Source organism: Vombatus ursinus, unplaced genomic scaffold (genome assembly GCF_900497805.2).
Source record: "Vombatus ursinus unplaced genomic scaffold, bare-nosed wombat genome assembly UNPS02014793.1, whole genome shotgun sequence".
Taxonomy (NCBI): domain Eukaryota; kingdom Metazoa; phylum Chordata; class Mammalia; order Diprotodontia; family Vombatidae; genus Vombatus; species Vombatus ursinus.
Window position 1 is genome coordinate 9580446 of NW_020954571.1, and position 25382 is coordinate 9605827.

The window sequence follows — 25382 nt, forward strand, 5'->3', positions numbered from 1 at the left end:
TCTTGTGTAATCCTGATTATGGCTCCCCAATATTTGAATTTTTTCTTTATGGCCACTTGCAGTATTTTTTCCTTGACCTGATAGTTCTGAAATTTGGCTATAATGTTCCTTGGAGTTTTTATTTTTGGATCTCTTTTCTGAGGTTATTGGTGGATTCTTTTAATGCCTGTTTTGCCCTCTGGGTCCAGGATATCAGGGCAGTTTTCCTTGATAATTTCTTGAAAGATGTTGTCCAGGTCCTCCTTTATGATTATGGTTTTCAGGTAGTCCAGTGATTCTAACATTGTCTCTCCTGGATCTATTTTCCAGTTTCCAGTCAGTTGTTTTTCTAATCATATATTTTACATTTTCTTCTATTTTTTCATTCTTCTGAATTTGTTTGATTGATTCTTGATATGTCTCATAGAGTCATTAGTTTCCATTTGCCCGATTCTAACTTATTTTTTTCCCAATTCTAACTTTTAAGGAGTAGTTTTCTTTAGTTAGCTTTTGTACTTCCTTTTCCATCTAGCCAATTCTACTTTTTAAGGAGTTGTTTTCTTTTTCTTTTTTAATTGTATTCTTATTTATTTTATTAAACATTTCCCTATTATATTTTTTGTTAATTTATTTTGATTTATCAACAATCACTTCCATAACCTTTTGAGTTTTAAATTTTTCTCCCCCTCCCTCCTCACCTCATTCCCCAAGATGGCATGCAATCTGATATAGCCTATACATATACATTCCTATTAAACATATTTTCACATTAGTGATGTTGTAAGTAAGAATTACTATCAATACTAGGAACCACCAGAAAGAGGAAACAAAACATAACAGAAGAAGAAAAAATAGCAAGTAGTATGCTTCGATCTGCATTCAGACTCCATAGTTCTTTCTCTGGATGTGGATAGCATTTTCCACCATGAGACTTCTGGAGATGTCTTAGATCCTTGCATTGCTGAGAAGAGCTAAGTCTGTCAAAGTGAGTCATTGCACAATATGGCTGTAATTGTGTACAATGTTCTCCTGGTTCTGCTCACTTCACTCAATATCAGACCATACAAGTCTTTCCAGATTTTTCTGAAGTCTTGCCTGTTCATCATTTCTTATAGCACAATAGTATTCCATTACATTCATATACCAGAACTTGTTCAGCCATTCCACAATTGACAGGTATCCTCTCAATTTCCAATTCTTTGCCACCACAAAAAGTGCTGCTATAAATATTTTTGTACATGTGGGTCCTTTTCCTATTTGTATGATCTTTCTGGGATATAGCCCTTGAAGTGCTATTGCTGGGTCAAAGGGTATGCACATTTTTATAGCCCTTTGGGCATAGTTCCAAATTGCTCTCCAAAATGGTTGGATCATTCACAACTCCACCAACAATGCATTAGTGTTCCAATTTTCCCACATCTTCTCCAACATTTATCATTTTCCTGTTTTGTTGTGTTGGCCAATCTGATAGGTTGTTTTCTTTTTCTAAGCTGTTGACTCTTTTTTCATAATTCTCTTGCATCACTCATTTCTTTTCCCAATTTTTCTTCTACCTCTTTTATATGATTTTTAAGCTCCATTTTTATTTCTTCCATGAGTTCTTTCTGGGCATGAGACCACTTCCAGTTTTTCTTTGGGGCTTTGCCCATACTTGTTTTGACATTGTTATCCACTTCTGAGTTTGTGTCTTGATCTTCCCTGTCACCATAATAACTTTCAATGATCACATTCTTTTTTTGTTGTTTTTTTTGCTCATCTTTTTGACCTTTTTCCTTTCCTTTAAATTTGAACTCTGCTCCTGGGGCAGAAGGGGCACTGTCTTAGGCTTCTTGTGCCAGGTGCTACAGGCCCTGGCTGTTTACCTGGTTTTTCACTGATGTTGCCCCAAGGCCCATGAGGGACTTCATATTTGGTACTGTGCTAAAGGAGTGGGGTAGAAGTTAGCTGGCACTACTGGAGGCCATAGGTGTCTGGCAGCTTATGTAGTGCTGAGCTGGAGTCCTGTTGCTGGTGTCTGGCATGTGCAGAGGCCAGTGGGGTGTTTCTGCATTTCCCTAGGGCTACACTGAAGCATGTGGTGGTGTGGCTGCTAGAGGTTGCCTGTTTGCCCATTCCCCTGGCTGTGCTTGAGGCACATGGTGGAGTACTGGTATTGGCATTTGCCTGTTCCACTGCACTGGAGCTCAGGAGCTCCTACCAGTTTGCTGAAGTGGGGCTTTCTGGGACACTCTCTGTCCTGGAATTCATTCTCTTTTTACCCAAGTGAGATAGACCTTTCTTGCTGATCTTCCAAATTTCTTGGGCTTGAAGATTGTTTGACCACATCTTTTTGGTGGTTCTACTGTTCCAGGATTTGTTTTTGGACATTATTTTGTGGTTGGGGGTGAATGTGGGAGAGTTACAATGATTTACTATCTTACTCTGCCATCTTGGCTCCTGGAAGTCTCACTGAGGCCAGATTTAAATTTAGTCTTCCCAACTTCAGGCCCAGCACTACTTGACCATTTAGCTGCCTCTCAGCCTGAGAAATTACAGTCAAACATGTAGAAGGAGAACTCTGAAAGAGAAGTGGTACAGAAACCTAGAGACAAGAGATTATTAGGTAAAAAAGTGGTGGTCAACACTGTCAGAGACTGAAAGAAGGCTAAAGACTGATAAAAGACCTTAGTTTTGTAAACAAAGAGATCATTGGTAATTTTGGAGAGAGAAGTTTCAGTTGAATGATGAGATCAGAAGCCTAAGAGCAGAGGGTGAAGAAAAGAGTGAACAGAAATAAAGTAGAAACAACAGTTGTACATAGACTTCTCAAGGTTAGCCATAAATGGGAGGAGATATAAAGTATGATAGTAAGGACAAAGAACTTACATCTTTTTGTGAGTTGTGTAGATATGGACATGTTTGTAGGCAATAGAGAACCAGCCAGTAGACATTGGGAGACTGAAAGTTAATGAGAGAGCAGGGATGATGGAGGTGGCAATCTTCTGGAGAAGATTAGATGGAAAAGTATTACTTGTGCATGTAGTGGTATTTGCCTTGGCAAGAAATAGAGGTATCTCTTCATATGAGAATAGGGATGAAGGAAGAGATAGTGGCAGAAGGCATCTCGGTGATGTGAGATGAGGAAAAGAGAAGAGGGAGCTCTTGACGAATGGCCTCAGTCTTCTCAGTAAGAAAAGATAAGTTTTTCAGCATAGAGGATAGGGGATTTGATAGCCATGAAAGGTTTGAAGAAGGGTAAAAAGATTGGAAGAGCTGCTATGGTAAGGGGGATAGTGAATTACTTAGGGAGTTGTAAAAGGATTTCCTTGCCATAGTGAGGGTCCAGTTTGTGATTATGTGACACATTTGTAGTGAATCCAGTCAGCACAGTTTTGGGATTTTTCCCAGCTTCATTCAGTTCCTTTGCGAGTAGGAGCAAAGTCCTTAGTGGATAGTGGAAATGATCCAAGGCTGAGGCTTGGAAGGGCCAGATTAGTGATATGAGAGGGCTATAAGGTAAGAAATATGACAGAATAGAGTTGAACTGGTTCAGCAAGGGGTCAAGATGGGGAAGAGAGGAAAGTGTAGCCAATGTAGGGTTAATTGCCTGGAAAAGAACTGAGAGGTTGAGTAATTAGAGGTCGAGTAGATGAGGAAGTACAGGGTTTAGAGTCCAAGGCAGAGGGAGAGGTATAATGACAAGAAATTGTGATTAGATAGAGGAATTTCAGATTTCAGTGGAGCACTTGTGAATCATGACAAGATCTCTGTGTGTAGCTGAGATGGGGTGGAATAGATCATGTGAAGTAAGTTGAGGAATTAGGAGGCTTGCCTATTTGAGGAAGTATCAATACATATGTTGAAGTCCCCTAGTATGAAGTCAGCAGTTGGGGAGGAAAGACTATGAGGTAGGCATTGAAGTCACCGAGGAACAAAGGAGAATGTTCTGGAAGTTGATAGATAACAACTCCCAGAATTTTGATTGAGTGATAAATATGGATTGAATGAACCTTAGAGGAGGAGAGGTAATTGAGTAAATGGTGGTAATAGAGCCTGGGAATTCCAACAAGGAATAAGAAATGTTCCAATTTCTCCACCATAACCAGTGAGTTGGGGGTGGGAATATGAGAGAAAGAGGAATCAGTGCTGACAAGAACACATTTCCCTGGCCAGAGAATGTGTGTCATCAGAAGAGAGTCAGGTCTCAATCTGTTCAAGAAGATGAAGGGAATGAGAAAGGAAAAGATTTAAGTTGGAAGCTAGTTTGTTACTTATAGTGTTGGAATTCCAGAGAGCACAGAAGAAGGGATGTGTAGCTTTAGAGTGGACATAAGTGGAGTTGATTTGAGGGAGATAGAAATAAGGTATGGTCCATGGTCGATAGAGAATGGAGTTTGAACAATGGCAGCCAAAAGTTCAAAATCACTGAGCTAAGGAGGGCTCAATGGGGTGGGTTCATTAGTCACTGAGAAATGAATTCAAGAAAGTTATCATTGTTCATAGGTGTTCAGCCAGAGGGAAAACTTATTCCCACCCCCCACCCCCCAATCAGTCATCACATAGCATAATTCCAAAGCCCTTTACCATTCTGGTTGTCCCAGTATGGATGTTCTGGTTTATCAGGTATTGTTTAGAATTGAACATAGTGCTCTGGATGTAGGCTGACCAGAGGAGGGTGAAGTATAACTATTGTTTTGTTTTGTTTTGTTTTGTTTTGTTTTTTTAGGCAATTGGGGTTAAGTGACTTGCCCAGGGTCACACAGCTAGTAAGCGTCAAGTGTTTGGTCTGAGGCCAGATTTGAACTCAGGTCCTCCTGACTTCAGGGCTGGTGCTCTATCCACTATGCCACTTAGCTGCCCCTGAAGTATAACTATTGCTTTCGTTTTTTCTAGACATCACAGTGCTTTTCAATGTAGTCTAAGATCCCATTAGCTTTTTTAGGTGCCATGTTAGACTTCTTGACTCTTACTAGTCTTGTAAAATCTGCAAACATTTCCCCACATTGAACTGTTGTCTAGATGCATATCCCTATCTTATAGTTGTGAACTTGATCAGTTCTTATTCCATTTAAATGTATTATATATATATATATATGTGTGTGTGTGTGTATGTATGTATGTTATACCTACATGTGTATGTTACACATGTTACCATGTTACCGTGAGAGATTTTATTAAATACTTTCCTAAAATTCAGGCATCCTATGTCTATTGTATATCTGCTCATATTGCTTGGATGAGCAGGAATCTAGTCCAAAACTTATGTTAAGATAAAGGCCCATCATACTCTACCATCTCTCTTGCTAGTATACCTTCAGGTCCACCGGGTCTTAACCATTTCCCTTTGCTCTAGACTCCTGTTCATTGCCATATGACCTGCCAGTGCACCCTATGGTTTCTTGTTCAACCTTGGACCTTGTTCACCATGCCAGTATACCCTAAAGACCAGTAGGCCTGCCCATCTGCTTTAATATTTTGTCTTCCCTAACTAGAATGTGAACTCCTTGGGAATAGAGATTGTTGTTTTAATCTCACCAATATTTCTCCTCATCTGTACCCATTGATATTTGGAAATAGAGCATTGAATTTCTTAGATTTAGAAAATCCCGAGTAATGCCTTAATTCTTTACCTCAGTTGTTAGGAATTAATCTGAACTGTTTACCTCTTTTAATAATAAATAGGAATTAAACCAATAACTAGATGTTTTTGCTTTTCCTTTTTTCTTTTCTATGCATGTCTTTTCCCACCTTCTTAGTCCTTTATGTCCTGAAACATATCTATTTAAAAATTTTTGTATGTGCCCAGTAACTAATCCATGATATTGTGCACAGCAAATATACTGGTTCAGTTGTTCAATTCACCTTCAAATGGGAAAACCAAAATCTATTTCATTCTCTGAATTGTTAGTATTATGACAAGAATTTTGTCTCCCTAGGCTAAATAAATTTGTATTTTTTTTTATTTTAGGAATCTTTCAAAGAAATATCAACCCAAAAGGAATTCAAAGGAAGAGGAAGAATACAAGTATGTTTATTATCGTTTATGTACATAACATTAATGATGATTATCTTTTGGGAGGGAGAAGAAATAGATACCTGCAAGATCAATTTAATTTTACCTTAACTTAAAGGATTGAAAAAGAGAATATAACTGTTTATATTGTAAACCTATTACCAGAAAAGAGCAAACAGCAAAACAGTGGAAATTTTTTTTCAGTTGGTCATTTAAATTGTTTTGGGTCCTGTTAGAGCCCCAAAAGAGGGTAAAAGGGAATCATTCTATTCACTTTTCCGAGATTGTATATATTAATACAATTAGAAATAAACTTAATGCATAACTTAGCAGTTTCTAAAGAATGGAGATTATTCATGTTTGTAATATTAGTGTTCTTAATATAATACCTATGCTCATCAATTAGAAAATGTCCCTATCAGTCATGTGGTATTTGAGAGAAACATTATTTATGGTGACTTTTATAAAATGTCACCAATTCCTACCCCAGAAGTTACTTTACTTGAGTTAAATAAGAAGTGACAAAGTTATCTTTACTATGACAAAATCATCAATTAAGTAGAATACTTCAGTTCTACTTAAGTCAGTATAACTTCTAAGAAAGTTTTTTTTTTAAACTTGTAATTAAATTATGAGTTATTTTGGTGAAAATGTTTAATGATTTGTCTGGATCCCTTTTGGGAAACTCTTGCAAATTAGCTTGTTTTAATTAATATTCCCTGTGGCAAGCAATACTGAGTGATGGGAGGGATCTGTGGCTTTGTATAAGTTAGTGCAGTAATACAAATTTCTGTTTCTATTGTACTTCACAGGTATACATCATGTAAAGCTTTCATTTCCACTTTGAATGAGATGAATGATTATGCAGGGCAACATGAAGTTATTTCAGAGAACATGACCTCACAGATTATTGTGGAGTTAACTCGATATGTACAGGAACTAAAGCAGGAAAGGAAATCGGTAATGAACCATTTCTTTCTAAGTGATAAAGTATGTAATGAATTAATGGGATTCCAGAATTGGGTAACACCTAAACTAGAGATATTTGCCAGTGTCAAAATAATGGGTAAGGAATATGACAAAATAGCTCCAAATTATAGGGAAAAGCATAAAAGCTAGTCTTTGCCTTCAAGTATTTGAGGAGATAAGAAATATATGTAAAAGGATGGTAATAATAAGCATCATAACATATGGATATGACTGCCTTTGGAACTAGTAAACTGTGGGTTCGAGACCTAACTCTGAGATGTATTAGCTCTGTGATCCTGGCCAAGTCACTTATTCTTCATTACAATGTTGAAGGCTTTCTATAAATTGTAATTGAGTTGCTGATCTGCATTGGTGGAATGAGTTTTCATAATTCAGCTTTATTATCTTTATGACAGATCTAGACAAAAATAATCTGCATAATTAAATGTTAAATGGACTAAATTTTCTATAGAAGTTAAAGTGAAATAAAGTTGATTAAGGAGAGGTTTTAAGTGATCTCCATCACTTGTTGATATTTTACATTTTATCCTCTTCTAATTTTGTGCCATCCAATAATGTCTTAGTTTTCACTCCTCCCAACCTTTACCTTTCCTTTCTGAATGAAGCCTTCTACTGATTCTAGAATAGAAGAAAATTAACAGGATTTCTCCTTTCAGTGAATCTGCACAGTCAATAGAAAAAACATCATATTTAAAAGAAGAAACCACATATTTGTATAAATGTTCATTTTTTTATTAAAGATGTTATTGTTATTATGATTATGCTTATGTTTATTATTATTGACTTAGACAATTTTCCTCTTTTGTAATCTTACTATAGAAGCTGAGCTCTATTTAGTGCATGATTTTGTGTGTATTCGGTAAAGGGTGCTGACAAGCCAGACTTGAGGTTAGCAATGATTACATTGGATTCTTTGTTAATGAATTTAAAGTAGAAATTTTGTGTTTGTCAGAGCACCAGTGCAGACAGCAGTAACTTCTCAGTTACGGTCTCAGTCCAAGTTACTTTAGTGTGGAAAACTAACTGTATAACAGCCCGATGAGGTTCAAAATAATGCACAAATACTTAATATCTGTGATAGGAGCAGATTAAAAAGTCCAAACACTTGAGTTGGACTAGCTCTGTGCTTTCTGTTCTTTTCTTGGTCTTGCAAAGTGTTATACCTTCTTCCTGTTTATACAGTAGATTAAACTTGGTGTGAATACAGTTATCAGAATTTGTCAGCTTCTTAAATAGAGCTTTGTACATTTAATAAGTAGTTAAGTTCTGTTTCTGGCAACAGTAGTAAGATAGATAGAAAAAGAAGAGAAACCTTAAACTGAAATGCAGAGATGGTATGAAAAAACACTAGTCAAAAGATTTGGGTTCTTGTCCAAGGCTCTGCTTTTTATTAACCATATTACTTTGGTCATGTCACTTGACTTCCTGGAGCCTCTGGTTTTTTAATGGCTGTGATGATAATTTGTTACTTATCTTACAGAATTGTGAGATTCATGAAGGGTATTGTATATAAAGAATTTTTGAACCTTAAAGCACTATGCTAATGTAAGCTATTATTGTAAGTTTTGCATATTCTAGTTGAAGACTTCTATTTCTTTATTCTTTTGCCTTCTTGGTCTGTGGTGGCTAAGATTATGTGTCATATCTTCAGCCTTATTCAGTATTATTTAATTATTCAGTAGCATTTAGCACCACATAGATGGAAGGGAACTTAGTGGTCATCTAGTCCAGCCTTCTCATTTTACAGATGAGATAAAGTGATTTACCCAGTGGAAACAAGTAGTGAGTGACAAAGTTGGGATTTAAACCAGGACTTTTTTTTATGTTGCATTCTCCAGATGAAGTGCTGTTTTACTGTCCTCTAATATATTTCCAGATGTTCAGTCATTCATATAGCCATTAATTTTTAGTTTTCAAATATGGTTAATTTAAATGATTAAAATTTTTATATAATGTAATTTACTTGCATTCTTTGAGTCCATGATTTCATTATTGTTGGTACTCCTTTTACCCATGCAGATAGTAACTTTCCACATCTTTTTATCTTGAGAAATTCTTGTTCATGACCTCTCATGTGTCCTTCATAGAGAATCTACCCATGAAACATGTAATAAATAATATATTGCATTCCATAATGTTCCTTTTATTTCTGTGAGAATTATGAGTAAATAGCTCTGAGATAATATTCTTTCTTTGTAGGAATATTAAATAATTGTAGATCATAGCACATTCCATGAAAATTTTATGATGAAGGTCAAGTAAAATATAACTACCATATTTATATACAAATTGCACTTTTTCCAAGGCAGTAGAGCTAACACTTTGATTTGCTTAAAAATTTAGTCTAAAGGCCAAAACCAGGTTAATTATAACTTTCTTGGTCATCTCTTAGTTGGAAATTATTTTTAAATAATCAGTTTCAGGTACTTTGTCATCTTGAGGAAACTTTTCTCATTTTGTGGTTATTCAAAACAAATTCGTTTAGTCTTCTTGAATCTAATAAAATTTTGACTCACTACAGTGAATCACAATAAGAATCATTTCTCCTTAATTTTCCAGTATGGAGTGATTCTTGATACTTGATATATTTGTTTGATTAATGTAAATGAATGAATGATATAATGTAATCAAGAGCCTGTGTGTTGTAGTGGGTAAAGAGTCAACTTTGGAGTAAGGAAAACTTGGGTTTGATGTTGCTTCTGGCCCAAACTAGTTATGTGACCACAGGCAAGTCACTTAATCTGTCATTACCCAAGGCAGCTAAAGTAAAGATCCTTCAGAGAGGATCTATCTACCCAAAACTAGCAAGGCTTTCCTCATGGGTTCCAGTGCAATACTCAGGCTTTCCATCTATCATTTCTCATTATTGCTACGTGATTGGCCTGCCTTCCTTTCCCGTTAACTTCATGATGTCTTTTATACCACTTGGAGTGTATAGGCAATCTTTGGTAATTTAGCCTATTTATACCCACTTGTCTTCCTTCATTGCTATCCATTGCCAATCAAGAAATTAGTGTAGAAATGCATAGGATGTAATAACATATTGTAAATTATACCAATCCATGCTCAATGAATTAGGAATTGGCCTTATGTCAAATTTCATATTACTTTTTATTTTTTTAATTAAAAAGTCTCAATCCAAAGTCTGAATCCATCACTCATGTATCAGGAGGTTGGCAGCATATTTCATCATGAGTCCTCTGGAAATTGTATTTGTTCATTGTGTTTATCAGAGTTGCTAAATCTTTCAAATTTGTTTGTCTTTACAATATTTTTATTATTGTATAAATTATTCTCCTGGTTCTTCTCATCTCACTTTCCCTCAGTTCACTTCCCAGGATTCTCTGGAACCATTCTCTTCATCATTTCCTACAATATAGTAATATTCCATAATATTCATATACTGTAACTTGTTCAGCCATTCCCCATTTGATGGACGCTTCTACAGTTTACAATTCTTTGATACCATAAAAGGAAATGCAATTATTTTTCTTTTTTTTAAGTAATATTTTATTTTTTCCCAATTTAAGTTTTGAGTGTCAAATTCTATCCTTCCTTCCTCCCTGAGATGGTCAGGAATATGATATAAATTATAAATTTGTGATCATGTAAAACATACTTTCATATCAGTCATTTTGTGGAAGAAAATTTGAACCAAGAAAGAAAGAAAAAAATTGGTATGCTTCAGTCTGTATTCAGACACTATCAGTTCTTTCTGGGGAGGTGAATAGCATTTTTCATCACAAGTTCTTCAGGATTGTCTTAGATCATTGTATTGCTGAGAATAACTAAGTCATTCTAGCTAAGTCACTGTCTTCATTGTACAATAAATATTGCTGTTACTGTGTATAATGTTCTCCTTGCTCTGCTCACTTCATTATGCATCAGTTCATGTAAATGTTTCCAGGTTTTTCTGAAATCAGCTTGCTAGTCATTTCTTACACCACAATAATACTCCATTACAATCATATACCACAACTTGTTCAGCCATTCCCCTGATTAATGATCATCCCCTCAATTTCCATTTCTTTTTTTTTTTTTTTTAAGGCAATTGGGGTTAAGTGACTTGCCCAGGGTCACACAGCTAGTAAGTGTCAAGTGTTTGGTCTGAGGCCGGATTTGAACTCAGGTCCTCCTGACTTCAGGGCTGGTGCTCTATCCACTGTGCCACCTAGCTGCCCCCTCAATTTCCATTTTTTAGCTACCACAAAAAGAGGTGCTATAAATAATAAATATTTTTGTACAAATAGGTTCTTCCCCCACCCCTTTTTAAAAAAATCTCTTTGGGATACAGACTTAGTAATGGTATTGCTGGATTAAAGGATATGCACAGCTTTATAGCCCTTTGGGTATAGTTCCAGATTGCTCTCTAAAATGGTTGGATCAGTTCACAACTGTGCCAGCAGTGCATTGGTGTCCAGTTTTCCCACATCCCTTCCCGCATTTATCATTCTTTTCCTGTCATATTAGCCAATCTGATTGGTGTGAAATGGTACCTCAGAGTTGTTTTAATTTGCATTTCTCTAATGAGTAGTCATTTAGAACATTTTTTCATATGATAGCTTTGATTTCTTTGTCAGAAAACTGCCTGTTCATATTCTTTGACCATTTACCAATTGGAGAGTGACTTGTTTTCTTATAAATTTGACTCAATTCTCTATATATTAGAGAAATGAGGCCTTTATCAGAGATACTTGCCTTAAAAAATTTTCCCCAGTTTTCTGCTTTCCTTTTAATTTTGGTTGCATTGGTTTTGTATGTGTGTGTGTGCAAAACTTTTTAAATTTAATACAATCAAAATTATTTATTTTACATTTCATAATGCTGTTTATCTCTTGTTTGGTCCTAAATTCTTCACCTATCCATAGATCTGGATAGTTGCTGGATCTTGGAACTGATCCACCCATTTTGGAGAGCAATTTGGAACTATACCCAACAGGCTATAAAATTGTACACATCCTTTGATCCACAGATCTGACTGCTCCTCTAATTTGCTTTTTGTCTATGTACCCATTTTGACCTTATCTTGGTATTTGGTGTGAGATATTGGTCTACCAGGAGTGGGGAACCTGCAGCCTCAAGGCCACATGTGGCCCTCTAGGTCCTCAAGTGGGGCCCTTTGACTGAATCCAAACCTCAAGGTACAAATCCCCTTAGTAATAGGATTTGTTCTGTAAACCTTGGACTCAGTCAAAAGAGCACACCCAAGGACCTGGAAGGCCACATGTGGCCTTGAGGCTGCAGGTTCCCCACCTCTGGATACCTAGTTTCTGTGATACTGTTTTACGGTTTTCCCAGTAGTTTTTGTCAAATAGTGAGTTTTTGTCCCAAAAGCTTGGATCTTTGAGTTTATCAAACACTTAATTACTGTGGTCGCTTACTATAATGTATGGGGTACACAATCTATTCCGCTGATCCACCACTCTGTTTTTCTTAGCCAGTACCAGATTGTTTTGATGATTACCACTTTATAATACATATAATTATTTTTCTTTTTAAAAAATTTATTTTTAATCTTCAACATTCACTTCCATAAACTTTTGAGTTTTAAATTTTCTCTTCCTCCCTCCTTGGTTCCCCCCTCCCCGAGATGGCATGCAGTCTGATATAGGTTCCATGTATACATTCATATTAAACATTTTCGCATTAGTCATATTGTAAAAGAAGAAGTAGAACCAATGGGAAGAACTATGAGAAAGAAGAAACAAAACAACAACAACAAGAAAAAGAGAACAAATAGTGTGCCCCATAGTTCTTTCTTTGGATGTGGACAGCATTTTCTATCATGAGTCTTTTGGAGTTTTCTTAGATCCTTGCATTGCTGAGAAGAACCACATCTGTGAAAGTTAGTCATCACACAATGTGGCTGTTACTGTGTACAATGTTCTTCTGGTTCTACTCACTTCACTCACCATCAGTTCATAGTAAGTCTTCCAGGTTTTTCTGAAGTCTGCCTGTTTATCATTCCTTTTTTTTTTCTTTATTTGGAGGGGGGTTTTTTGTTTGTTTTTGTTTTGCTTTTGCTTTTTAGTGAGGCATTCGGGTTAAGTGACTTGCCTAGGGTCACACAGCTAGTAAGTATTATGTGTCTGAGGCCAGATTTGAACTCAGGTCCTTCCGACTCCAAGGCCAGAGCTCTATCTACTGTGCCACCTACCTGCCCCATTTTTAGTTTTCAACATTCACTTCCATAAGCTTTTGAGTTCCAAATTTTCTCCCCCTCCCTCTTTGCCTCCCTCACCAAGACAGTGCACAATCTGATATAGGCTATACATATACATTCCTATTAAACATATTTTCACATTAGTCATGTTTTAAGGAAGAATTAGAACCAATAGAAGGAACCACAGGAAGAGAAAACAAAACAAAACAGAAAAAAAAAAGAGCAAATCGTGTGCTTCGATCTGCATTCAAACTCCATAGTTCTTTCTCTGGATGTGGATAGCATTTTCCATCATGAGACTTTTGGAGATGTCTTAAGATCCTTGCATTACTAAAAAACAAAAACAAAAAAAAGAAAAAAAAAGATCCTTGTATTCTGAGAAGAGCTAAGTCTATCAAAGTTAGTCATCACACAACGTGGCTGTTACTGCGTACATTATCCTGGTTCTGCTCATTTCACCCAGCATCAGTCCATACAAGTCTTTCCAAGTTTTTCTGAAGTCTGCCTGTTCATCATTTCTTCTATAGGACAATAGTATTCCATTACATTCATATGCCACAACTTGTTCAGCCACTCCCCAACTGATGGGCATCCCCCTCAATTTCCAATTCTTTGCCACCACAAGAAGAGCTGCTATAAATATTTTTGTACATGTGGGTCCTTTTCCCATTTGTGTGATCTCTCTCTTTGGGATACAGACCTAGAAGTGGTATTGCTGGGTTAAAGGGTATTTTTAGTTTTTGATATTCATTTACATAAGATTTTGAGTTTTAAATTTTCTCCCCCTCCCTCCCCAAGACAGCATGCAGTCTGATATAGGCTGTATATATACATTCTTATTAAACATATTTGCACATTAGTCATGTTGTAAAGAAGAATTAGAACCAATAGGAGGAACCACAAGAAAGAAGAAACAAAACAAAACAGAAGAAAAAAAAGAACAGATGGTATGCTTTGATCTGCATTAAAACTCCATAGTTCTTTCTCTGGATATTGATAACATTTTCCATCATGAGACTTTAGAGATGTCTTATATCCTTGGATATGCACAGTTTTATAGCCCTTTGGGCATAGTTCCAAATTGCTCTCCAGAATGGTGGGATCATTTCACAACTCCACCAACAATGCATTAGTGTTCCAATTTTCCCACATCTCCAACATTTATCATTTTCCTGTTTTGTGTGTTAGCCAATCTGATAGGTGTGATGTGATATCTGAGTTGTTTTGATTTGCATTTCTCTAACCAATAGTGATTTAGAGCATTTTTTCATATGACTATAGATAGCTTTAATTTCTTCATATGAAAACTGCGTGTTCATATCCTTTGACCAATTATCAATTGCGGATTGACATGATAAACTTTTAATTCCCTTATTCACAAGTTTCTTCTAGGCAAGTCACTCCATGCACACAGCCATTGTTGACTGGTGTGTGCTCAGAAACCAGGGAGTATGATATCTCAGCTATCCAGTGACTCTACCAGCATTGCCCAGCCCTCCCCCACAAATTTCCTGCTTCTCATTGCTGCCTTTTTTTTTTTTCTTAGAACAGAATTGAAAGTTCCCTGGAGAACTGGTAGCCAAGCTTATTAAATCACTAACTTTTAATTTTATACCTGCTGCTATCTCCTATACCTATATTGTACCTACCCTATTGTACTCATTATTCAGAGGCTTTTTCTAGAGGTTGCTGGGAATGTGGCAATAGATTTGTATTCTTACATATTTGACTTAGTTCTGTTATATATTTTAGAAATGAGGCCTTTATCAGAGACACTGGTTGTAAAAATTCTTTCCCAGTTTTCTGCTTCCCTCCTAATCTTGGTTGCAGTGGCTTTGTGCAAAAACTTTTCAATTTAATGTAATCAGAATTATCTATTTTGCATTTCATAATGTTCTCTCTATATAATTACTTTTCAATCTGCATTGGCCAATATAGATTATTTTCAAACTTTATCTTTTGGCATTTCATTATGTCATGAAGTATCTCTTGCATTTCTTTAATTCCTTTGCAGTTTTGCATGTAAGATACTTTTAGATAATATGTGTAAATATTTATATTTTCAAGTTAATTTAGAACTGTGAAGCCTGTTTTGAAATTTAAAAGCTGACATTTCAGTCTCTCTAGTTTTATGACATAATTTTGAGAAAATTTATAGCATTTATCATTGATATTTGCCTTCCAATTTTTTCTTTCTTCCTTTTTCAATTTTTGAATTTCTTTTCATTTTTGGGATTTGAGCTTTATTTAAAACTCAGAATGATAAAGTGCTGACAGGGATGATTATTACTTTATTGCTGTAATTTTTAATTGTTGAAATCTCATATTGTTAGTATATTTTATTAATTTGTCCATTTTTGTTGTTAGCTGTGTGCTTAATGTGATAAAATTAACTAAATCATACCATATTATTTTACCATCTTAACCTCTGCCTAATCAGTGTCTTTTGGAGTATATCCTATTGTTCTTGACTAGTTTATAATGACAGTTCTTTCTAAAATGTTCCCTCATTTTAAGTTTTCTTTGATTTTTATCTTGGGAATTATTGTAAGGTACTTTTATGTGAGCTTATTGCTTCATGTAAGTGTAAGACATGAAAGTAGAAGATATTTTCAAATAAGAAAGTTTAAGTCCTACTTCACATGTAATCAGATGTTTCCAGCTTAAATATTATTATATGAAAAACAAGAAATCAAGATACTCCTGCAGAAAGTAAGATGTATTCTCTCAATTTTGAGAAAGAGAATATCCTTTCTAAACTTGGACAGGAGAAAAGATTGTATTTAATTCCTTCTGTAACTTTAAAAGAGATGATTTTTCTACCCATTCAATAATATCTATTTAAAATTTGGAGCTATAGTTATTTTATATTTCTTTTTATTGTATGTATAAATAGAACATATTTTGCTTTTGTGTACTATTAAACAGCAAATGCATCCTGCAATTCTATGTAATTTTTGGCTTTAGAGAAAAGAATTTTTTTATGTGACAAGTAGTTAAAAAATCATTACTTCTAAAGGGAAATTGAAAAAGATGTGTACACAGATATACAAAGGACTCCTGTTCATTATTTTGCTAAACACTGTTCACTATTATTTGCAAGCATATGTGAGATAAAATGAGAGGCTGAACAGAAAAAGTTCTTTCATACATTACCCTGCCTTCAGTTTTTCCTTTCAATATGTCTTATGTTCCAGTTTCAGTGAATTTTAAAGCATAAGCATTTATGCAGATAAGTACATGAAACTGTGTCATGGACATGTTTCATTAAAAAAAATCTTCAATGTGTTTATAATTGTAGCCAATTACTTTTTCAGGTGAAATATTTCAGTATAGATATTCTGTAAGAGTAATTGTTGGATAGGGAGATAGACAAATTGTTGCCTCTTGCTCTGATAAAACTAGCATTTGCAAATTAATGTTTAGAAAGCAGATAAAGTAAGAATGATTGCTTACATGACAAAAGGATTGTCCATTCTATTAAAGGATTAGTTCATGGTTCCTTTTAACATGGAATTCCTTCATGCTTTTCAGTTACTATTTATTTCAAAAAATTGTATTTATACTTAAGTTTTCAGGATTATATTTGTATGGAAAACTATGACATATCTGGTAGTGGTATATTTTGTTAGCAGAACCTTGCTTAATGTACTGATCGATAATTAAATTAAGTAATAGGAGTTGTAAAAATTTTTAAATATGAGAATACTGCCAACTTCTCCTATCTTGAGCTGGTGTTTGACTTTTTAAAATGGTTTCTTTTATTAAGAGATGGGGAGTCTATAGCTGTGAAATGTTGTCAGATTTTTTTCCCAATTTATTAGTTTTGCTGACCCCCCCCTTTTTCTTTCAAAAAAGTTATTTGTTATTCAACTACCAGTGTTCAACAAGTTGAGTTGATAAAAGTGATTGAAAATTAAGGAAGTTCAATTCAGCATTCATTAAGTTCTTGCTTGATGCAAGGCACTTAATCCTTGCCCTCAAAGAGCTTATTATCAACTACGAAGGTTATTAACATGTATAACCCTGGGTTAGGAAGGAATAGGGAAATTCTGACAATTTTTTAAAAAATCAGGAAAATTTATATATTTTAAATGGTATTGTATGTGTACAAACAATTATAGAAAGCAGAAATCTTATCAAGGAAATAGTAGAAATATGTGTGTGTATATGTATACATCCTAACCCAATACTGTAGTAAATTTTGGAACATGTGTTTTAAGCTAAAAAAAAAAAAAAGCAAATTATTTTAAATGATATTATAGGAGGTAAACTTAAAATCAGAGTTGTTTACCCAGGCTTTTGAATAGTGAGTATTTACCTCTATGTTTGTCTTCCTGTTGTTCCTATCATGAAGTGAAACTTTTTTGTAGGAAATATGTTGTTGGCTAATGGAACGTTGTCCTGGGTATAAACCATATCTCTTTTCCCCTTCCCTCCCCCCAGTTGAATATTAGGGACTTTAGATTTATGAAACCAAAAAGGAGATTTAGTAGTCAGGTCAAAGTGGTGCATCATAAATAACATCATATAGGTGTATATATAAAATATATATATATATATATGTATAGTTCACTTTTACTTTAAATTTGCCTTGTCTGCCTTTGTTTCCTTGAATCAGGTTGCTTCTTTCCTTTATCATTCTTCCTGTTAACTCAGTGTATTTATGGCTTTTTGTCTCAATGTTTGTATCTTCTTTTGGGCTTATTTATTTGCCTCCTCACTTAAATTGGACCTTGCCCTTCATTTCTGGTTCCTTGCCCTAAGCCATTCCTTTACCTTTTCTAGCCTTACTCTCCATCTCTTTCTTCCTTGGGACTACAACTTTGATCTTTGTGATCCTATTTTGTCTATTCCTATTTTGTGATGCTATTCAACCACCAATGCTCAACAAGCTATATTGAAAGAAGTGATTGAACATTAGGAAAGTTCAATTCAGCATTCATTAAGCACCTACTAGATGCAAGGCTCTCAATTCTTGTCCTCAAAGAGCTTATAATCAACTAGAAGAATATGTGTGTGTACGTGTATATATTGTCACGTACATATACAACAATAATAATATATACATAATATATAACACACATCATATCTAATTGTATATTTATATATACATGCAAACAACAATATATATTAGGAAGATTACTTTGGAAGTTTTGGGGAGAGAGTAGAAAGTATAAAAAGATCAATGAAATTGATTTTATATAACTACCAAAAATAATACTTTTCTTCACCATTTGTATGTGCTCATAATAGATGTCTTTCAGAGTACCTGGGTTCAAATCCTAGGTCTGCTTGTGTGACCTTGGGTAATTTGCTTACCTTTTCTGAACCTCAGATTTCTCATTTATAAATAGTAGATTGGTCTTTTCTATTTTTAAGTTCCATAAGATCTCTTTGTGTTCTTTTTGCCCTTGTTGCTTTATTGCCTTAAAAATAAGTATTTTCTGGAGGACTTGTGATGAAAAATGCTATCTCCAGAGGAAGAACTGGTGGAGTCTTTATGCAGATTGATGCATACTTTCTTTTTTCTTTTTTTGGTCTGTTTTCTTTCATAACATGGCAATATGTTTTGCATGACTGCGCATGTATAACCTATATCAAATTGCTTGCCTTCTCAGTGAGGTGAGGGGGAGGGAGGGAAGGAAAGAATTCAGAATTTTTTAAAATGAATGTTTAAAATGTTTTTACATATAATTGTTGGGGAGGGGAAAATTTTAAATTTTAAAAATAAGTATGTTCAGCTCATAATCTGTGTTTCATTTTAATGCTGTAAAGTAACAGGACCAAAAAGGACACAAAGAGATCCAATGGTCAGGAGCGATGATAAACACCTGTAATTCTGTAATCCCTACTATCTGGGAGGCCAAGAATGGTGAATTCCTTGAGCTTAGTTAGGAATTTTGAGTTACAGAGGACTAAGTAAATAGGGTGTCCACACTAGGACTAGCCTCAGGGAGCAGAGAAACAGGCTGTCTCCGACAGGCTAACCTGTAGGTCAGAGAGGATGCAAGTCAAAGCTCCCATGCTGATCAGTAGTGGAATTGTGCTCATGAGGAGCCACTGCTGTTCCAGCAAGGGTGAGATAGAAGACTGTCTCCAAAAACAAAAAGCAAACAAACAAACAAAACACTTTAGAGCTCTTATGTTAAGTAAACAATGAAAATATGGTAAAAATTTACTAAATCACATTTAATTGATTAAAAACATAAGATTAGAGTTGTCTTGAGTTTGATTTTCTAAATTTTGTTTTATACTTTTCCTGTTTTTATTTTTTCTACCTACTAATAAACATTCATTCATTGCTAATCAAATTGAATAAGGTATTCTGAACCAAAATTTCAGCGTTATTGAAAGGAGCATAAAGCATCAATGGGCCCTTAACTACTTAGCATTTACCCAAAGTTATGCTTTTTTCCTTTCTTCCCCCTACATCTATAAATTTATTTGCAGGCTCTCTACTACTAAGTGCTGTGCTGACATTAGAGTGATCATAACTGTACAACATCAATACTGGAATTTAAAAAAAGGATTTATAACATTTGACGTGTTTATTTTTTTTAAATATTTATCATAATTGCTTAGTGTCAGATAAAGATAATTGTAAGTATGTCATATATATGTACATTATATATATTGTTGGTGTTAAAGGAAACTGTTAAAGCACATTTTAGCTGAAGCATTGCCATATTTTTAGCTGTATTGCCTTTTAAGGTTCACTTATTGTCCAGTAAAATGTGCTCTGTAACTCAGGCTATAGCACTTGGATTTGGGCACCAATTCAAATTTTACTGGCTACTTTCCCTGTATTCTTAATGGTACACTTTTTCGTCTATCCATTTTTTATAAAATAATAGCCAAATTCTAGAGCCAAAATTCTGTTATATAACTATAGAATTTATACAATCAACCATCATTATTTACCGATTCTTTATTTACAAATTCACTCACTTGCTTAGGTTTATTTGTAAACCCAAATCAGTCATTCATGGACAAGCACAGAGCAGCAAAAAATTTTGGGTTATCCAGTCAACATGTTCCTAGTTGAGGTTGAGCAAGGCAGTGCTCTGTCTTCTTGTTTGTGCTCTCTCTTACTGTAAGTAAGAGTCCTTTTTGCAATCTATTTAGTGCCATATTTTTTGCATTTTTTGTGCTTTTTGTTGGTGATTTCACTGTTTAAAATGGCCCTCAAGTGTAGTGCTAAAGTGCTGTCCAGTGTTCCTAAGTGCAAGAAGGCTTCTGATTTACCTTAAAAATACATGTGTTAGATAAGTCTGAAGGCATGAATTATTGTGCTGGTGGCCATGAGTTCAATGTTAATACATCAACAATATGGTACATCCAGAAAAAGGAAGAGGAAATTCATTGGTCTGTACAACAAAATTATTAATTATTTTTAGAATTGGTTTTTTTTTTTTTGAGTTCTGAATTCTCTCCTTCTCTTCAGTCCTTCCCCTGAATTGAGAAGGCAAACAATATGATTTCAGTGAATCATACAAAACATTTGTGTATTAGCCATATTGCAAAAAAAGGGGGGGGGGCAAGAAAAATAAAGTGAAAAATTTGCGCTTCAGTCTGCACTCAGAGTTCATCACTCCTTTCTCTGGAGGTGGGTAGCATTTTTCATCATGAGGCCTTCAGAATTGTCTTGGATCATTGTATTGATCAGATTAACTAAGTCTTTCACAATTTATCATTGCACTTATTGCTATTACTGTGTACAATGTTGTCCTGGATCCATTCACTTCACTTTGCATCAGTTCGTATAAGGCTTTTCAGGTTTTTCTGAAACCATCCTTTTTGTCATTTCTTATAACATAGTAGCTTTCCATCACAATCACATACCACAACTTGTTCAGCCATTCTGTAGTTGATGGGCTTCCCCTCATTTTCTAGTTCTTTGCTACCATAAAAAGAGCTGGTATAAATATTTTTGTACATATAGGTCCTTTTCCCTTATATTTTTATTTCTTTGGGATATAGACCTAGTAGTGGTATTGCACAGTTTTATAGCCTTTTGGGTATAGTTTCAATTGTTCAGGAGACCAGATCACAACTCTACCAACAGTGCATTAGTGTCTCAATTTTTCAACATCCTCTCCAGCATTTGTTATTTTCCTTTTCTATCATGTTAGAATCTGATAGATGTGAGGTGGTACCTCAGAGTTTTAAGTTACATTTCTCTAATCAGTGATGACTTGGAGCATTTTTTTTTCATATGACTATAAATACCTTTGATTTCTTCTTCTGAAAATTGCTTGTTCATTTTTGTTGTTGTTGAGTCATTTCAGTCATGTCTGACTCTTTAAGACCCCACTTGGAGTTTTCTCAGGAAAGATACTGGAGTGGTTTGCCATTTCCTTCTCCATTGGATCCTGTGTATCCATTTTTTCAGGCAATCAAGTTAAGTGACTTGCCCAGGGTCACACATCTAGGAAGTATCTGAGACAGGATTTGAACTGAGGTATTCCTGACTCTAGGCCCAGTGCTCCATCCACTGAGCCACCAGCCTCCTGTCATATCCTTTGATCATTTATCAATTGGGGAATGGCTCTTATTTTTATAAATGTGGTTCCATTCCCTATATATTTGAAAAATGAGGACTTTATTAGAGAAATTTTCTGTAAAATTTTTTTCCCAGTTTTCTGCTTTCCTTCTAATCTTGGCTGCTTTGATTTTGTTTGTGCATTAAACTTTTACTTTAACGTATCTGAAATTATTCATTTTACTTTCTGTGATCCTTTCTCTTTTTTGGTCATAAATTCTTCTCTTATCCATAGATCCTGACAGGTAAAATTTTCCACGCTCCTTTAGTTTATCTATGATGTCATCCTTTCTGTCTACATCATGTCCTCATTTTGACTTTATCTTGGTATCTGATGTGAAATTGTGGTCTCTTCCTAGTTTCTACCAAACTGCTTTCTGGTTTTCCTGGCAGTTTTTGTCAAATAGTGAATTCTTGTCCCAAAAGTTTGGATCTTTGAGTTTACCAAATGCCAGATTACTACAGTCATTTACTACTGTGTGTACATTTACTATATGTACCTAATCTATTCCATTCATCCATCACTCTGTTTTTTTAGCCAGTATCAGATTGTTTTGATGATTACTGCTTTGTAATATACTTTGAAATCTGATACTGCCAGGCCACCTTCCTTCACATTTTTTTCATTGATTCCTTTGATATCCTTGACCTTTGTTCCTCCAGATAAGTTTTGATACTATTTTTTCTAGCTCTTTAAAATGATTTTGGTAGATTGAATGGTGTGGCGCTGAATAAGTAAATTGATTTAAGTAGAATTGTAATTTTTATTACATTGACTCAACATACTGATGAGCAATTAATATTTCTCCATTTGTTTAGATTTGACTTTGTGTGAAAATTGTTTTGTAATTGCATTCATATGGTTTCTGGGTTTGTCTTGGCAGGTAGACCCCCAACTATCATATATTGTCTGCAGCTATTTTAAATAGAATTTCTCTTTCTGTCTCTTCTTGATGGACTGTGTTGGTAATATGTAGAAATGCTAATGATTTATTTGTGTTCATTTTATATCCTGCAACTTTGTTAAAGTTGTTAATTGTTTAAACTAGTGTTTTTAGTTAATTCCCTAGGACTCTTTAAGCACACCATCATATTGTCTGCCAAGAGTGATAGTTTTGTTCCTTTGATTTCTTTTCTTGTCTTATTGCTATAGTTAGCATTTCTAGTACCACATTGAGTAATAGTGGTAATAATGGACATCCTTATTTTTGTCACTTTTTAAAAACAAAATTACATCTTTTTCTCCTGAATAATTGAACCAGTTCATTACCAATAACAATGTGTTAGTGTGTCTATCCTTATTTTCTTTTATTCTGAACTTAAAACACAAAAAATGAGCATTTCCATAGACACACCAGAACATGAATATTCGGTGTGAAACCATAAATTTCCATTTTATACCACTTGTTTTTTAAATAATATATATATATATTTTAAATAATATATAAAATAAATTCAAAACTGACCTGCTTATCTGTGCTTCCTTTTAAACTTCTTTCTGTTTTCTTCTGTTCATTAAAAATGGTTCAGTGGCCTTATTTTTGTCATCCCTATTGCTAACCCTGCTAATTTCCTCATACCCCATTTGCATTAAAAACAGAGGGGGAAAAAACAACAACCCTTGTAATCCATAAGTGTAGTCAAGCATAATGAATCCACACAGAAATCTTTTTAAAAAATGTATGTCTTTGTACCATATATCTGTCCATCACATCTCTGTCATGAACTAGGTAGCATGCTTCATCATTGCAGAGTTCTTAAATCTTTCAAAGTTGTTTTTCATTACAATGTTTCTGTCCAGGCAGGTATGTTGACAACACATTTGTAATCCTTGGTTTCAGGAGTCTGAGGCTGGTGGATCACTTGTGCTTGGATGTTTTGAGCTGTAGCAGAGCTATGCTGATTGGGTATTTATACTAAGTCCAGTATATGAGTTCTTAGAAGCAAGGTGCCACTAGGCTGCCTAAGGAAGGGCTAACCAATCCAAGCTAGAAATGGAGTAGGTCTTAAGGGCTCATGACAAACAGTAGTGAGATTATGACATATCTTTTATATTTAAGTTCAGCTCTCTCTTTTGAACTTGTTATAGTCTATAGTACTGTTCTATATCTTCTTTCTTTCTTTCTTTTTCTTTCTTTCTTTCTTCCTTCCTTCCTTCCTTCCTTCCTTTCTTTCTTTCTCTTTTTTTTGGCCAAAATGTTTCCCAGATTTTCCAGCAGCTCTTAATAAATAGGGTATCATTCCCAGTGATGTGCTGGAACCAGCTTATACTAGCTATTAGATTGTTATATTTTCAGTGTGAACATTTACACCTTGGAAATGGGTAAATGGCTACAAATCAGAACTTGATTATTGTGTTGTTGCTTGTCTAACACTGGAACATTGGGTTTTATTGAAATGGAATAAGCATTTATTAAGTGTCTACTGTATGCCAAGAACTGTGCTAACAGCTTTACAAATATTATTTCATTTGATTACTTATCTAATTTGTTTCAGTGGTCACTTTTCTATTTTTTGACCAGTGTCACATAGTTTGATGATTACAGCTTTATAATATACTTTGAGTTCTCAAACTATTGTTCTCCATTTCTACTTGTTTTCATTATTTTCCTTGAGATTATAGACTTCTCATGTGATCATTATTATTATGCTTATTAAGTGCCCATAAGCTTCTCTTTATTCATGAATTTTAGACTTTTGCTAAAAATAAAAGTAAAGGTCACCAATTTACAGTTTGATGAATCCGCTTTCTTTCTCTTTTTAAATATCAGGACAGCATTTAACTATCTCCTGTCTTGTTACCTTTCCTGTTCTACAAATTTTTTCACAGGCCATAATTAATGCCTCAAGAATCACATTGTCAAGTCTTAGTGCTCTGGGACATAATTTTCATGCTATTGGATAAAATTTTCATTGACCTGATTATAAATAAATAATATCACAAAAATTCAAGAATACTTTTAAAATCAGGTATTGTGAAGAAGCAGAGCTTTAAAAAATAATATATTTAAATTAACAGAAAGATTTATGGTTTAAAAAAAAAAAAGATTACCTCACTCCAGTTGGTAAGATCACTATGCTGTACTTACCTTACAGTAGTGACCCTCAAATGGCAGGAAATGTGCTTATGCTTCTCTTATCTTTACCACTGTGTTTGTAAAAATTCTTCATAACTCTTCATAAAGTCAGGTCATTTTTTCTGTTAGTTTGAAAAACTATCTTTATCTTTTTAGTTTGTATCTGGAAGAATTCTTATTTTTATGCTTCTCCCTTCCCTTAAACTTACTTCTTTCCATGAACCGTCAATTCACACTAACTGTGCCTTTTATCTTAGTATCATTGGACAAAATGATTGATGTAGTTGTTGCTAAGCTTGGGAGATGGCTTTGTGTTTTGTTTTTCTGGGATATGTAGTTGTCTGACAACTGATAGGATCATAATAGACCCCCAAAATTGTGAGCTTCAGTCTTCAGACTGAACTAATGACCTAAGGAATTTTTATAAATCAAAAATTCTAAGCTAATTTTTCTTAAATAAGGCATATTTATACTTTAAAAATGTATAAATAATTTGTAAAAGTATACTTTCATTATTTGGAATAAAAATTTTATTTTTTAAAGGTTTTGTTGTTAGCTTTTATTTTTGCATTACTTTCATTTGCTAATCCTTTCTTTTTCACCAACCAGAGAGCCATCCCATATAACAAAGAATCA

At 34.5% G+C, this 25382-nt stretch overlaps 1 protein-coding gene across 11 annotated transcripts in view; it reads left to right on the forward strand.

Moving 5' to 3' along the window:
• FNBP1 (formin binding protein 1) overlaps positions 1–25382 on the forward strand; it is a 173538-nt gene that overhangs the window by 81198 nt on the left and 66958 nt on the right. For all 11 annotated transcript variants that reach the window (XR_003569764.1, XR_003569765.1, XR_003569760.1 and 8 more), the window contains exons 3-4: positions 5927–5983; positions 6784–6931. Coding sequence is in view for 1 of the 11 variants with exons in the window: in XM_027869334.1 (XP_027725135.1) it covers positions 5927–5983; positions 6784–6931 (205 nt within the window). In the remaining 10 variants the exon portion in view is untranslated. The remainder of the gene's footprint in view (positions 1–5926; positions 5984–6783; positions 6932–25382) is intronic.